Source organism: Spermophilus citellus, assembly GCF_964194105.1.
Source record: "Spermophilus citellus genome assembly, chromosome: 9".
NCBI classification, from domain to species: domain Eukaryota; kingdom Metazoa; phylum Chordata; class Mammalia; order Rodentia; family Sciuridae; genus Spermophilus; species Spermophilus citellus.
In genome coordinates, this window is record NC_138191.1 from 62583109 (window position 1) to 62598363 (window position 15255).

The 15255-nt window shown below is 37.2% G+C and overlaps 1 protein-coding gene across 3 annotated transcripts in view; it reads left to right on the forward strand.

The window, feature by feature from the left end:
- The window catches only part of KYAT3 (kynurenine aminotransferase 3), a 48521-nt gene extending 42690 nt beyond the window's left edge, over positions 1 to 5831 (forward strand). For all 3 annotated transcript variants that reach the window (XM_081308752.1, XM_081308751.1, XM_081308750.1), the window contains one exon: positions 5628 to 5831. In XM_081308752.1, coding sequence (XP_081164878.1) covers positions 5628 to 5690 — 63 coding nt within the window. In that variant the 3' untranslated portion in view covers positions 5691 to 5831. The remainder of the gene's footprint in view (positions 1 to 5627) is intronic.
- Positions 5832 to 15255: the final 9424 nt, after the last annotated feature.

Sequence of the window (15255 nt, forward strand, 5' to 3'; positions counted from 1 at the left end):
AGCACCAATTGTTTACCCTCATGACCACATGTGGGTTGACTGGGAACTACAGTTCATTGCTACTGCCCAGCATCTGTCACTAACCAGGGAAAAGATCAAAATTCAACATCTGATTTCTACTCAATGCCTGTCACTTTTGCACCACCCTAAAGTCAAAATAATCCATCTTAACTCAGGGACCCACTTTATAAGTTTAGTATTTGAGTCTATAAACATAACCAACAGGGGGAAAAAAAAAAGAGTAGTACAAAACTTCAGTTTTAAAATGGTAAACACAGACCTTTCCTTTTCTCTTTTGGAAAATATTCAAAAACAGCCAGGAGAGTGGTAAACTAATTGAGATTCCCCAGTGGGTGAGGGTTAGGGTTACCAAATACAGTGGAAGTGATGGCAGAGAGAGGATACCTATGGATGATCCTGCTTAGGCAGGATAGAAAAGAGATTCTGGTTAGGCTGTAGATTTCCTCTTTAAGCCATGTCAGAATTATGTTGATTCAATGTGGAGAAAATACATTAAATTAGGGGCAACCATTTAATTAGTTGGGAAGAAATGAAGTCTAAAAGACCTTCCCCTAACAGAATTCTCCCTCAGTTGTATTAAACTATGCTGTGAGCCAGGAAGAATTTCTGCTGTCTTCTAGTAGTGTCCTTGCTCCTCCCTTACACAAATCTGCAAATATATCTTCACATCAGACAGAGGCAGGGGGTAGCACCATTGTTATGTACAACCCTGGGAACAGTGTGTGTGCTGGCAGTGAGAGCTTACCTAGGGAATTCAGTAGAAAGTGATTAATAATTAAAAAGGACCAGCTATGAATCTTTTAAAAGGATACCATAAGGAAAAGAGAAAGGCACAAGGAAAAACAAATGTCAGACAGACCATTCACTGGGAAAATGTTGCCATGGAACTAATAAAAATTGTGACATTTGAAACTCTAAACTTTTAAAACAACAGACTAAAGCAGAGAATTTTAAAGTTCAGAGAAGATAGGATAAGATAATATAAGAAGATGAGATGGTACTTGTCAGAGCTCAGGCAGGAAACTGAAGGGAAAATAAAGCTATTGGGAATTATGGGTGGCATTGGTAATATCACAACGGACAGTAAAACTCTATGTGCATGTTAAGGATTGAGAAAAATAAGGAAAAGGAAATGGAAAGCAATAAAGAATTTTATAATTTTAGAAAAAGTATGGAAGTGGGGGCTGGGGATGTGGCTCAACCGGTAGCGCCTGGCATGCGTGCGGCCCGGGTTCGATCCTCAGCACCACATACAAACAAAGATGTTGTGTCCGCCGAGAACTAAAAAATAAATATTAAGAAAAAAATTCTCTCTCTCAGACTCTCTCTCTCTCTCTCTCTCTCTCTCTCTCTCTCAAAAAAAAAAGGATGTGTTACATATTAAAAAAAAAGAAAAGAAAAGAAAAAGTATGGAAGTGGAAGAAAAATGAAGTATGGGGAGTCCATTTGTAGAACAAATGGAACCCGAAAAGAATGTTATAGCTTTATTTTCAGAATATTTTCCATTTAAAAAAAAAAGAAATAAAACACAAATTAAAGATTAAAGAAAGTGCCTGGTCTCAGGAAAATGTGGGACACAATGAATGACATGGAGTATGCCTTGTTTGATATACTGAACTTCAAAGATAAATAATTCTTTGGGCCTCCAGACAAAATCAGCCAGGCCTCCTGGAGGGCCAGAGAGGAGGATCTCTGTAAACTGAGACTCTCTATACCAGCATCTGATTTTGGAGGAGAGTGTAGCAATAGCTGGAAGTCCTTAGAGAAAGATGACAAAAACATGCCAAGAAAATGGAAATCTAAAGAAAACAGGTTGGATTCAGAGTTGATAAAACTATTAAGGTAGAAAACAGCACTTTACAATGTTATGGGTAAAATCCTCAGTAGCTGTCAGACTTCTGAAAGAAAGGACACTCCGCTTTTCTCATAACAAGAGAAATGAAAATTAGAACTGCAGTGAAATTTTATTAATGTATTAGATTGGCAGCAACTAAAACTTCATAAAATACTTGTCACGCCTTAAGAGTAGGAGTACAATTTGTAAAATCTCTGTGGTGGTTATTTCAAATGTTTCCATCCAAATGCAAATTCATATGCCCTTTGGCCCAGAAATTCTACTTTTACGATTGTTTTTCTGTGGATTTTTTCTTGAACATTTTGACTCATGTTCATGGATTTTCAGTGAAGCATTGTTTGTAATAGCAAAAGATTACAAATATTCACCAGCGGGAGCTGCTTGAATAAATTGTAGCATATTTACATCAAGAAAAGAATGATAGAGCACAAGCAAGGAACAGAACAATTTGCACAGAACAGTATCATGTATATAAAAGGAAGAAATAGATGCTTATAAATACCTGAGATAGCTTTTGAAAGATACAAAATAAAATCTCAGCATTGCCTCTGCAGAGGAGAACTGAGAGAGCTAAGTGGCTGGTGGAGGTAGGTGGAGACTGACTGAAGGAAAAACATCAACTTAATTACTTACGGTGTCCCCTCACCCCAAACACTTTATTGCATATTCCCCATAAACAAGAACATTTTGCAAAGCTACAATAAAACCCTCAATGTCATGATGTTAACATTGATATATTATTATCTCCATCTAAGCCTCACATCTAATCCATGTTTCATTAATTGTCCTAATAAGGCCCTTTTTATAATGAAGAAGTAAATCCACGCCAGAATTATGTCAACCTTTTTAGGCTAGTTTATTCATTGCATTTAGTTATCACGTTTTCTTCAAACTGGAATGGCTCCTCAGGTTTTTTTTATTTTCATGATCTTGATATGTGTGTGTGTGTGTGTGTGTGTGTGTGTGTGTACCCATTATTTTGAAGAAAGTCCCTCAATTAAGTCTGATATTTCTCTATGATTAAATTTGGGCTGTTTACTTTGTAAGAAAACCACAAAAGTAGTACCTTTATTGCAACAGATGACACATAATTTCAATTGTTCTTTTTATTGCTGGTGTTAACTTCAATCACTTAAAGTGGTGCTCTTCTACCTTGTCTACTGTAAAGTTATACTTTTTCCATTAAAAAAAATCTTAAGTATTTTATGGCAAGGTACTTTGAAGATCTGAAAATATTCCATATCTCATCCAATAATTTATTCAGTTTACCTGTTCCTTAGTATTAGTAATAACCCACAGCTTCCAGTTTTATTCAATGGTCTATAATGGCTGTAATATATTATCATTATTGTTACTGCTGCTGCTGCTGCTGCTGCTGCTGCTGCTGCTGCTGCTGCTACTACTATCCTTGGATATTTTAATAGTCATATTTTCCCAGACTTGGCCACTATGAGCTCCTTTAAGCTGCCTTCTGTTTCCTTTGATGCATTTCCATCATTTTGGGGTATCTTCTTACTTTATGGCCTAAGAAGATGTACTAGTTCATCTTATCATTATCTACCACAATCTGGAGTCAACTATTTCCAAGGAGGCCTGGTTCTTTTAAGTGCAGAGTAGTGTTTAAAAACCAAGATCTGGACATTAAAAATGTCACTACTGTTGGGGTATTGCTAATTCCAGACCCTTCCTCACAGTGGACAGAGGTTGGGAATATGTGAGTTTATACACATAAATACATACACATTTATACATAATACCCAAAGGGGATTGGTTCCACAACCCCTACAGATACCAAAATTCACAGATGTTCAAGTCTCTTATATAAATGGCATAGTATTTGCACATAACAAATACACATCTTCCTGTATACTTTAAAATCACCCCTAGATTATTTGTAATCTAATATAATACAAATGCTATGAAAATAGTTCTTAAACTATATTGCTTAGAGAATAATGACAAGAAAAATCTATACATGTTCAGTATAAAAGTAATTTCTTTAAATTATTTTCAATCAGCAATTGGTTAAGATGCAGAACCAGTGGATACGAAGGGCCGATTGCACAAATACCTACATCTAACATGTTAAAAGCCACAACAGGGTTTATTATAATTTTCTCCCTTCTCATATTTGAACTCCCTCCCTCAATAGTGATTCTCGTTACTTAATTACTTAATTAAGCAATACCTCTGCATGTAATCATTCTTCTGTTGTTGTAACTACTTTCACCCAATCCCCAAATCTCTGAGTGGATGCCCTTTACCCAACTTAGGCTTCTTCTACCAAGCTGCTGTCACCTCCCCCATGTGGTCATTGTTCTCACCCTATCTTTGCATCCACACCCCATGTTGACCTGCTCTGTCACCCTCCACTACGTCTCCAACACCCCGCACCACACTCCCTCTGTCATTCACTACATAGGAACCTCCCTGTCCCTTTCTGGGCTGTGACAGGCATGCTGTGTGCCTGCCTCACCACATCCAGGGCACATAACCCTGCATGGGGCCCACTACCTCCCGGATGCATTACTTGCACTACCCTATTTCAGGTCATTGCCACCATTGCTCCTGCCCACCTTTTGCCATCCAAACTGGTCACCCTGCTCATTCCATTCTGGCTGCAGCATCCTGCACTAGGCTGCGCAGGTCCCTGGCCTCCACACACGGACTTCCCCTGCACCCAGCCCCACCTATTAGCTTTCATACTGAATCATTCTAGAAGAGAGGGAAGAGAAAGAAGAAGCACAGAAGAGGAAACCCCAAAACTGATTTTTTTGCTGCTTACTCTTTAGTTTAATTTTATGTCATAGCACATATAACTAATTCAAGAACTAAGTGGATTATTTTTTGATGATCATAGCTGAAATTTTGATAGGAAAAGGCAAAGTCTTGTTTAAAATAAACTAAAAATTTTTTTGACAATAAGGAATTAAGATAATTTATGTCAAATCTATAGTTCATATTCTATAAGCAAATTGTATGGTTAATCCATTAGACTACATAAGCTAAAATATTTTAACTGAGAAGTCTATGTATTATATACCATAAAATGGTTATACTGAACAAATAAAGCACTCTTATAAAATTTTTTAAAAGTAGAAAAAAGTCAAATAAGCTACTCAAACAAAGAAATTCAAATGCCTACTTTACAAGAAAAGGATCAGTTGCACTAATTGCAGTTTTAAGCATCAGTGGCACATTCATTATTTATCTGGTCATCAGGTAATAGACACTTGAATTGTTTCCACTTTTTAGCAATTATGAATAATGCCACTATAAACATCTGGACACAGATTTCTGTGTGGGCAAATGCTTTCATGAACTAAAATTTTTGGTCAAAGTGAATTATAATGAAAATATGTTAGAGTCACAAAGAAATAGAATCATAAGCATATTATTTAGATTTTGTTGGCAAGCATTAGAACTAAACCCAGATATTGCTGTAAAAGTTTGGTTTTTTTGGGGGGGGATTAATAGGGACAAATGGAGATGGGAGAAAAGACTGCTATTAATTTTCAGTGTAAGCTCTTCTCTGTGATTTAATTCTGTAATTATAATTAATTTAACTACTTTCCTTTTTGAGGGTTCTGCATTTACATTTTAACTTTGAAGATTTTTCTTCACCTAAAATCAGTTATTCACTGAAATCTTCATTTTGTGTTATTATGGTTTATATCTTTTCTATTTAAATCTTATTCATCTTGAATTTATGTTGGTATGTAATGATTGTAATCATTTCATTAATTTACAGAAAGACAGCACCCTGGATGCTGCTGAGGAAATCATCAAGGCATGGAGTAAACCGAAGTCTTGATGTATGCAAACCACGCTGAGGGTTCCACTACATGGCCTAGTATGGACTTGTACTCAGTGCTGCCCCCTGCTGTGTGTTAAAAAACAAATATTTCAGCACCAATGAATTTAAATAAATATTTCCATTGTTTTCCAAAGTTAACCTCATTGCTAACAATATACAGGAGATCTAACTTTTTTTTTTAGTTGAAATGTCTTAAAACACCTTTTATCATTTTATGACAGTCAACCCAACATAGTAGATGAGAACTGGGAGATCTTAACCTGCAAAACCTCTGTTTCATTTTCCTCATTATAAAAGGGGAGTAGAAATAGCATCAGCTTCATATGAAGGTCGTCTGATGCCCTAATCTATGTAAAACCTGGTAAACAATTACTCATAATAGCTGATTTCATTTCTCCATTGTGGGAAAACTTCTAGCCAGTTACACCCCTCTGTCCCATATCTTTATGCACCTGTCATTCTCTACCCTTCATTTACCAATGCCCTTGAACCTTGTTCATGGTTTGTTCTCTCTATTCCAAGTACTGCATCATTTGGGGTGGCTTCAAGGTCTACATGGACAAGCTAGGTTTTCTTGTACTTTGACCTCTTCACCTCTGATGATATTCACCTCCACTCCACTTCAGCCACCCACTCCTTTAGGCACACATTGAGGCTTTCACCATTCAGACAGAGATATTTCAACTTTGAGATAATAAATTCATCATCACACTATAACCACCTATCCTTCCAGCTCATGCTTATAGTCTCAGTCTCTCTCTCTCTCTCTCTCTCTCTCTCTCTCTCTCTCTCTCTCTCTCTCTCTCTCCCCTCCCTCTCCCTCTCCCTCTCCATCTCCCTCTCTCCCTCTCTCTCTCCCTCTCTCCCTCCCTCCCTCTCTCTCTCTCCCTCCCTCTCAGACCCTCTCAAGACATAATTTTTTTAAACATAATATAATTTCAAATCCACCATTTCTCAAAAACTGATCCATGCCCTTATTATGTAAGAATCAACAGGGTGTATGTTAGAAATAGATTCTGGTGTTCACCGCAGGCTTAGTGAACAAAAATTCCAGGATCTGGTTCTGATTTTTGCACAGGATAATCACTGCTAATATCCATAGAAATTTCCATTTTATTCCTAGTTGGTCCTCTTTTAATCTCTACTCTCTTCTTTGCCTAGCTTAGATTTCATTGTTCATCACTTCAGCCAAAATATTTTTGCTGCTTTGAATTATTGCCCCATTGTTATGACTTACTTACCTGGTTAAAGAAAAAATAAATAACCCTGAGGCTGAAGTTCCATCCCTGCACCTGGGATGTTGAGCATTACTGAGAAAAATTGCACAATTGGGCAAGTTCTAGCAATCATGAGTTCATGTCATTAACCTAAACTACACATAATTCTGTGCTTTTGCTCTCCCAATGAGTTTTCTCTACCTATTACTACAGCAGCAATTCCTAATATTCTCCCATTCTTCATAATTAAAAAAAAAAAACTAAACCTCCCTGTCCTCCTACCTTAAAACCTACTACCAGCAGCACAATTAAATCATAGCAGATAACCTCATCTGTGTTGGGGGGAAACAGGAAACAACAAAAACAAACTACACAGCAGCACTTCATCATGGGATCCAATCAGTAACCCCGATTCACCTGCATCAGCACTCAGCCTTTGATCATTCCCTCCAGTTGTAAAGGTTATCCCTTGGCCTATCTAGGACAGACAGGTTGAGGGTAGTAGCAGAGTGGGGAAGACTTGGTTAAAAATTGCCAGGCCCTGATATCAAGAAGGAGTCAGTCTCAGAATCCCAGAAACCAACTATTGCATAACAATACAAATCCCATGGAAAATTTTTAGCCTGTCCACCCTTGCTGAAGACTTGAGGAAATTTTTACCAGGCTTTAAGATTCCATTCTGCAGCCCTGGACTTGTTCAGTGTTAATCCCACCACCTGTGTTCTGGATTCCATTTCTTCTCACACTCTCAAAACTGATTCGATTCATTCTCTTATATCCTCATCTTCTGCTAACTCCCACAGAAGAGGGGTATCTTCAGATGGCTCCCATCTTAGAACATCCTTTTCAGGAGTCTATTGACTGCCCTATTATTTCTTCCTCTTTGGGGATGAATTCCTTACTTCTTTTTTTCTCTTTTTACTCCTTCCCTCTCTCCCTCTCTTCCTTCCTCTTCCACAAGTAGTCATGAACTCCTGTGTGCCAGGCAAATAAACAAAAAATCCCTGCCCTCTAAGCCTTTTCATCTATCCAGAGGAAGGAGACTGACTAAATCATGAGCAAAATGAAATATATTGTATGTGAATTTATACAAAATAGATTATATGAAGAAATGAAATAGAGCAGGATAGGAGAAATGAGAGGATTGAAGAAGGTAATTGCAATTTTACATAGTGTGTTCAGGTAGATTTCACGTAGCAGACATGGAGGCAGACTTAAAGGAGAGGAAGAATGGAACGTGTTAGAGATCTTAAGATTATTCCAGGGAGAAGAAATAACCTGTACAATGGCTCTGCAACAGGACAGTACCTGCCATGTGTGAAGACTGCTTAACGTCTGGTTTGACTGGATGGACTAGCCAAGGGGGAGAGGAGTAGATATGAGGTCAGAGAAATAACATAAGACCTCAGGATGATTGTAAGGATGATGGCTTAATCCAGAAAATCAGAGTGCTATTCCATTTTTCAACATATAATGATTATTGTGGCATTGTTTATGATTATTCCAAACTATATTCCAAACATTCCTTCAACAATCTAATATCTTGGGGTACATTAACAGTAGAATATCATATAACAATGATATTAACAAACTATAGCTACAATAACAGGAATGAATTCCATCAACACTGTTTTCCTGGGGTTTCTTCATGTTGCCTTCAAAGAATCAGCCCGAGTTCTCAGTAGACAGAGGGTTCAATAATACTAGAATCTAGTACTGTAATTATTGAAGCCTCTTATGTCAGCTCCAACCTCAGGGGTTTTAAAATTCCTGTTGGTCCACCAGGGTGAGGATTTCCATGATTTGAACTGACAAACTAAGACTGGCCCATAAGGAACTCCATATCTCAGTGATCAAAGTATTTGGCCCTGCAGTGTTTAAGTAACATATGCATTTGCACTCGTCTAGGCTGAAGTTTCCAGCCTCCTCTCTTACTGATAATTGAGTAACTCTTTTCAAACAGTGAAGCCAATCCTTTTCTTTCTTGCTTGCTGTTGAAATATAGTACTTGCAGTCTTCTTCGGGGTCTCAAGTTCTTGAGGTTCTTTCAAAAGGATATCTTTGGCGCTGTGTTGAGATGTGTGTCTGTGAAAGTATGTAAATCTGACTTTGCTAAAGTCAGCAAAGGCTTAGGTATGGAGACTCATTGCAATAATTCTAGAAGGAGTGATGTTGGTGGCAAGGTAAGAAATGGTCAGATTCTGGATATATTTCCAAGGTAGAATCAACAGTATTTAGTAATGGAGTTTATAAGGAGCATGAGAGAAAGTGAAGAATCAAGAGTGAGTGCAGATTGTGGCCTCAGCATTTAGAAAACTTGGATGCATCACTGAGGCAAGGGCTCCAGGAGGCACAAGCTTGGGAGAAAAGCAGAAGGTCAGTTTTAAGTTTGAGTTGTTCATTCAACTTTCAGATGGAGATAATGAGTAGGCAGCTGAACAGTCAAGTGTTGAGTTTAGGAAATAGATTCCAGCTATGCAGATAGAAATCTGAGAGCCTCTGGCATACTGATGATATTTAAAGACATGGGCCTGGATGAGGTCACCAAATACCTGAGCATAAATAACAAGAGAACTGATAACTTAGTTCTGGATTTTTTTTTTTTTGAGAAGTTTTACTGCAAAACAGAATAACTTTTGAAAGAGTTTGTCTAGTTTAATTATTTCACTTTCACATACACACATCTCAATTCCCAACCCTCTGCAATCTGAATTCCACATCCAATATTGTTCTAAATTCTCTAACTACCTCCATGTTCCTACATTTAAAAGAGAATTCTCAGTCTTATCTGACTTTACCTCCATATTCTCTATCAGGGACTAGGCTGGCCTTCTTAAACCCTATCTTTTCTTTTTCCTGTAACACTACACACCCAGAACTGCCTTTCAACTCTCTGGCTGCTCTTCTCAACCTCCTTCTGTTCCTTAAATATTGGTATTGCAAACTAAATTGTGTTCTTTCTCATTAAATAACTTCATTTACTCTCTTTACACTAGTGATTTCCAAGTCTATCTCCAACCCAGTCCCTGGTATTAAATTTCAAATCCATGTATTCCACACTTCATTTGTTTTCTCTTTGTGAACCCTAAACAGGCAAACCAAATTCAGTCTGATTTCCATATCTCAGTGAAGGATGCCACCAAGCCAGTAGTTCAAGCTGGAAAATGAGGAAATCACTCTTAACTTTCTTCAGATGTTTCTCCCTACATTCAAGCAAGTCTTCTGTGTGTTATCCTAAATATCTCTTAAATCCATCGCTTCTCTCTGCCCCAACTGCCACCATTTTATTGCAGGTCAATGTCATGTCCTAACCAGTTTATTATTCTACTTCATAATGGTTGATCCTGCTTCTCACCATGTGATCCATTAATTCCTTTTAAACCAAATGAACTTTTTAAAATGCAAATGTGATCTTCTTACATATTTAATGTATATATACATATGAATATATGCATATTAGTTAAAAATATTGATGTTGTAAATTACAAAAACCTAACTTAGATGGGTTTAAATCAAATGAAAATAAATTTTCTGGGGCTGGGGATGTGGCTCAAGCGGTAGCGCGCTCGCCTGGCATGCGTGTGGCCCGAGTTCGATCCTCAGCACCACATACCAACAAAGATGTTGTGTCCGCCGAGAACTAAAAAATAATAAATATTTAAAATTCCCCCTCTCTCTCTCTCCCTCTCTCTCTCTATCTCTCCCCTCTCTCACTCTCTCTTTAAATAAATAAATAAATAAATAAATAAATAAATAAATAAATAAATAGATTTTCTGTCTTACCATTTTAGGAATAGTCTAGTTTCAGATACAGCTTGATCCAAGACTCAGATTATATTCTGTCCCCAAGCTCCATTCCACAGATGTATTTTATGTGTGTCAAGATTATCTTCAGGTCTCCCTCTCTAAGATTCAACATGGCCAAAGAAGTTTCTATGCATCATGTGGTCATGATACCAAATACAAAAAAAAAGACCCTTTCTCAGAAGCTTCAGCAAATGACAAATTGTATGTTACTGACTTGTCCCTGAACTAAACACTGTCAACAAAGAGATTAGACATGCCAAGTGATTTAGGCCAATTCCAGTTCACTTCCACACCAATTACATTGGTTGAAATGAGGGACAGAATGAATACAAGAGGAAGTGAATGAGCAAATATCTTACGTGACTTAACACTTTTTCTTTACTTCCTATTGCTGTTCACATAAAGACTAATTTCCTCAGGAGGGCCAACGCAGGGCCAACAATGCCCTGCCTGACAGGGTTTCTGCTCACCCCTCCAGGCTCGGCTCTCCCAGTCATCCTACTTGAAGATCTAATCACAGAACTCATTTCAATTTCTCAACTGAGCTTTTTCCCCCATACCTTTTAGCATATGTCATTTCCTGAGGTTCAAGTATAGTTACTTTAGATGTAGTAATGGTTAATTTTATATGTCAGTTTGACTATACCATGATGCTCAGATTTATGATTAAACACTATTCTGGATGCTTCTAGGAGAATTTTTAGATGGGATTGCCATTTAACTTATGGAGATTCATGTGTGTGTGTGTGTGTGTGTGTGTGTGTGTGTGTGTGTGAATTTTTTCTCTTTTTGGTGTTAGGGATTGAGTTCAAGACCTAAACATACACTCCACCATTAAGCTACCCCCAGACCTGTACACCAGTGGAGTTTGAGCAAAACAGTTGCCCTTCATAATGTAGATGAATGTGAGTTGAAGCCCACAGTGGAACAAGAGGCTGACTTCCCTTGATCAAGAGAGGAGCTGAAGATCCATAGCCTTCAGATTTGACCTGCCACATAGGCCCCTCCTGATTCTTCACCTCTGCTCACCCCACAGGTTACAGACTTACCAGCTTCTATAACCACCTGGATCTGTTTCTCTGGAGAACCCTCATTAATACAGACAGGTTAGCAAAAGTGAAGACAAATTGCCTACCAATTCCCAAAGGCCCCAAAGAAGTTACTCTACAATATCAGACTACACAATAATAAGAGATGTGGTATGACATAGTAAGCAATGCTGAACTCTTAAAGATCGTTTTTTATGGGAAAAAAACGAGTATAATAAAAACTATAATTTGGATAATAAAACCCAATAATATTCACCTTCTCATTTTACTATTTCTATTCAGCCTAAAAAGTCAAAGTACCCAATTTTTCAGCTTCCTTTGCAACTGGTCTTAAGTGCCTTCCTTTCACAGAAAAAGGTAACAGTAATGTCTTCCTGAGACTTTTGTGTCATCCCCACCCTCTACCTTCTTCCTGCTTGCAATTTAGAAGTAGCCCTAGAGATGCAACATCTGTGAACAACTAGCACAAGGGTGAAAGTCTACGCACGAAGGACAGCCTAGGGGGAAGATGAAAAGAGACTGGGGCCTGGAAGATATTGAAGCCACTGTACCTACCCCTAGGCTTTGTAATGCATGAAATGAGCAAACCCCTACTTGTTTAAGCCACTGAAATAGCATTTTCTGTTATTTACAGATGAATACAGTACTATCTGATATAGATTATACAGTAGAAAGATCAGATTTGTCTTCTACAAGATCAATTGACCTGAGGGAGGGAGGGAGAGAGAGAGAGAGAGAGAGAGAGAGAGAGAGATAGAGAGAGACCCCCCATAAGAAGGCTTCTGCAGGACCCCAGGAAAAAGATGATGTGACTTTGAGGGTTTTAGTAAGAGCAAAAAACAACTCATCACAAATTTTGTTAAATTCAGAATTTTTCCCATCTTTCTTATGATGAAAACAATTACATAACCACACAATTACAAAATATTTTAAATTAAAAATTATTCCCAAATAAAACAAGGAATGTCCTTGGTCTCAGTTGGATAAACCCAAGGGTAAAACAAAACAAAAGAAAAACCTCAACCATGTTCCTGAGACACAAGATTTTCATTTTATTGCTGCTCTGAGAATACATCTAATTACTCAATCATGCCAATTAAATAGGAAGTTTACCTGCTGACAAACAGCTATCTTGGGATATATCAGAATAAATTGTAGTAATAATTGGATTTTCTAATCAATATTAACTTTTATCATAATATACAGGTGCTATTTTCCTTTATATTTAGATACAGCACTTATAAAAAAATTTTAAAGCTTTTCATTTGTGGCAAAAATTATCATTAAGAAGATAAGATAACCATGTTGCCTTGAATCAGTAAATGGTTATCTTATCAGAAAAGGTGAATTATTTGCTTCATTAACTCTCATTAATTATCTGTAAAAAATATATATATACTAATTTGAAACCTCAGAGGTATATGTTCTAAATATCATAACTTCATTCTCTCCCCTGATGACGTCTTATAACATTATTTTTATAATTAATCCTGAAACATATACTAACAAATACATGCATGGAAGAACACAAAAATTCATGAAAACTGTTCCGTTTTCTGAACTTTTCCCTCTAGAATGCCTTCTGGTAAAACACTGGTCTTCATGCTCCATGCTTGGAAGTGATCATTTTGAAAGTTCATGACACTGTTCAAAACCCTTCTGGCTCTCTGCCTTGCTCCCTGTAGAAGCTGAACTATGACTTTTGAATCCCTACATCACCTGACTTCTGTTCTTCACTAACCTTATCTCATGCTACTTTTCCCTGCCCCCTACATGCTCAGACCTTGGCAGCCTCCCTGCTGACCCTGAACCTCAGTCAAGCTGCAAGTTGTTTCTCTTGTGGTTCCCTCTGCTTGGAATACTTATTCCCCAGACTCCCCTTGACTACTTCAGATTTTTTTTACTCAATTATCCCCTCGGGAGAATTTATCTGACCTCCCATTTAACTACTAGCTGGGCCTGGTGCCACATACTTACAGTTTCAGCTAATCAGGAAGCTGAGGCCAAGGAGGATCACTTTAGCCCTGGTGTTTGAGACCAATCTGGACAACATAGTGAGACCTGGTCTCTAAATAAATAAAGTTGTAATTCCTAGCTCTCCAATCTCTTTTCCTGCCTTATTTTTTCTCCTGGGCATTTATAATGATCTAACTTACATTGTTTTTCTCACTTAATTTTACTATCTTCTCCTCCTAAGATCAGCTTCGTGAGGACAGGAATTTTTACTATTCTCTTCACTGCTGTGTCCCCAGCACCTCAAGCAGAATCTGGCAAAAAGTAAGCACTCCATGTTTCTTAGGTGAATAGATTTCAGCCTATTGAATTTGGCCATCATGACACCATTTTTTTTTGTTGTTGTTTTGTTTTTAACTTCGAGTCTGTCTTTGGCCCACATCTCTCACTTATTAATGACTTCCTAAAATGCTAAAATATTGTTCCTAAAATCACAGATGTAGTTAGCATTCTGTCTCAAAGTTGCTTTAGCCTGCCTCCTTTACTTAAGGTTTCAGCTACTCAATAATATAGAACTTGGACCCCTAGAAGCCCAATCCCAGGATACATAACTCTAAACACTTGGCCACCTAAAATGTGCCTTTATCCGGCAAAGCAGAATTTAAAAAGAACATGGAGGAACATTGAGTGTGATCAAAATATTATCTCAAAGATACATTAAGAAAAAAAACCTTATAGAATAACATCTTATGCAAATGACCTTAATTAAATAAAATTAAATGCACAGCAACATTCGATATTTCTCTTGTATATTATATATATAATTTTTCTGTAACTATAAATCCACTGAAATAGGTCTAAAAGGATGAACACTCATTGAGAACTGTGGTTAATTTTGGGAAAGTTTGTGGTCTGTGTGGCTGAACAGGTTGGTGAGAAAGAAATTTTGCTCATTTTTGATCATGTATTGATATATTTTTATTTTGTTTTACAATTAATTTAATTGGCAAATAATTATTGGAAGGGTTGCTATATACCAGTCACTATTGTGGTTGCTAAGAATACAGTAGCAAACAAAACAAAACAAAACAAAAAAACTTCTTCCCCTCTAAAATTTCCATTCCAGTGGGGGAAAACAAAACAATAAACAAAAAGGTCAAACATACAGTAGTTGCTATGTATCTAAACTGCTACAGAGAAAGAATAGAGAAAAGGCAGTTAAATGATAGAGGAGGCACTTAAATGCATTTTAACAATGTTTTTGCTTTATTACAAGTATACATAAATAAATTACATAAAATAGTAAAAGTAAATAATAAATTAAAATCAGGAATGCTATATTCATCTCCCTCTTGAGAGATTAGGTTAGGGTTAGGGTTAGGTTATACTAAATTAATTCTCTTAAGAAGTCACATAACCTTTGTCTTATTTTCTAATAAATTAAATAAAATATCTTGGTAAGCAGATATTTCTAATCAGAGACTGGTTTTATGTTTAAAATGAGATTGAGGGACCAGGCACCATGGTGCATACCTG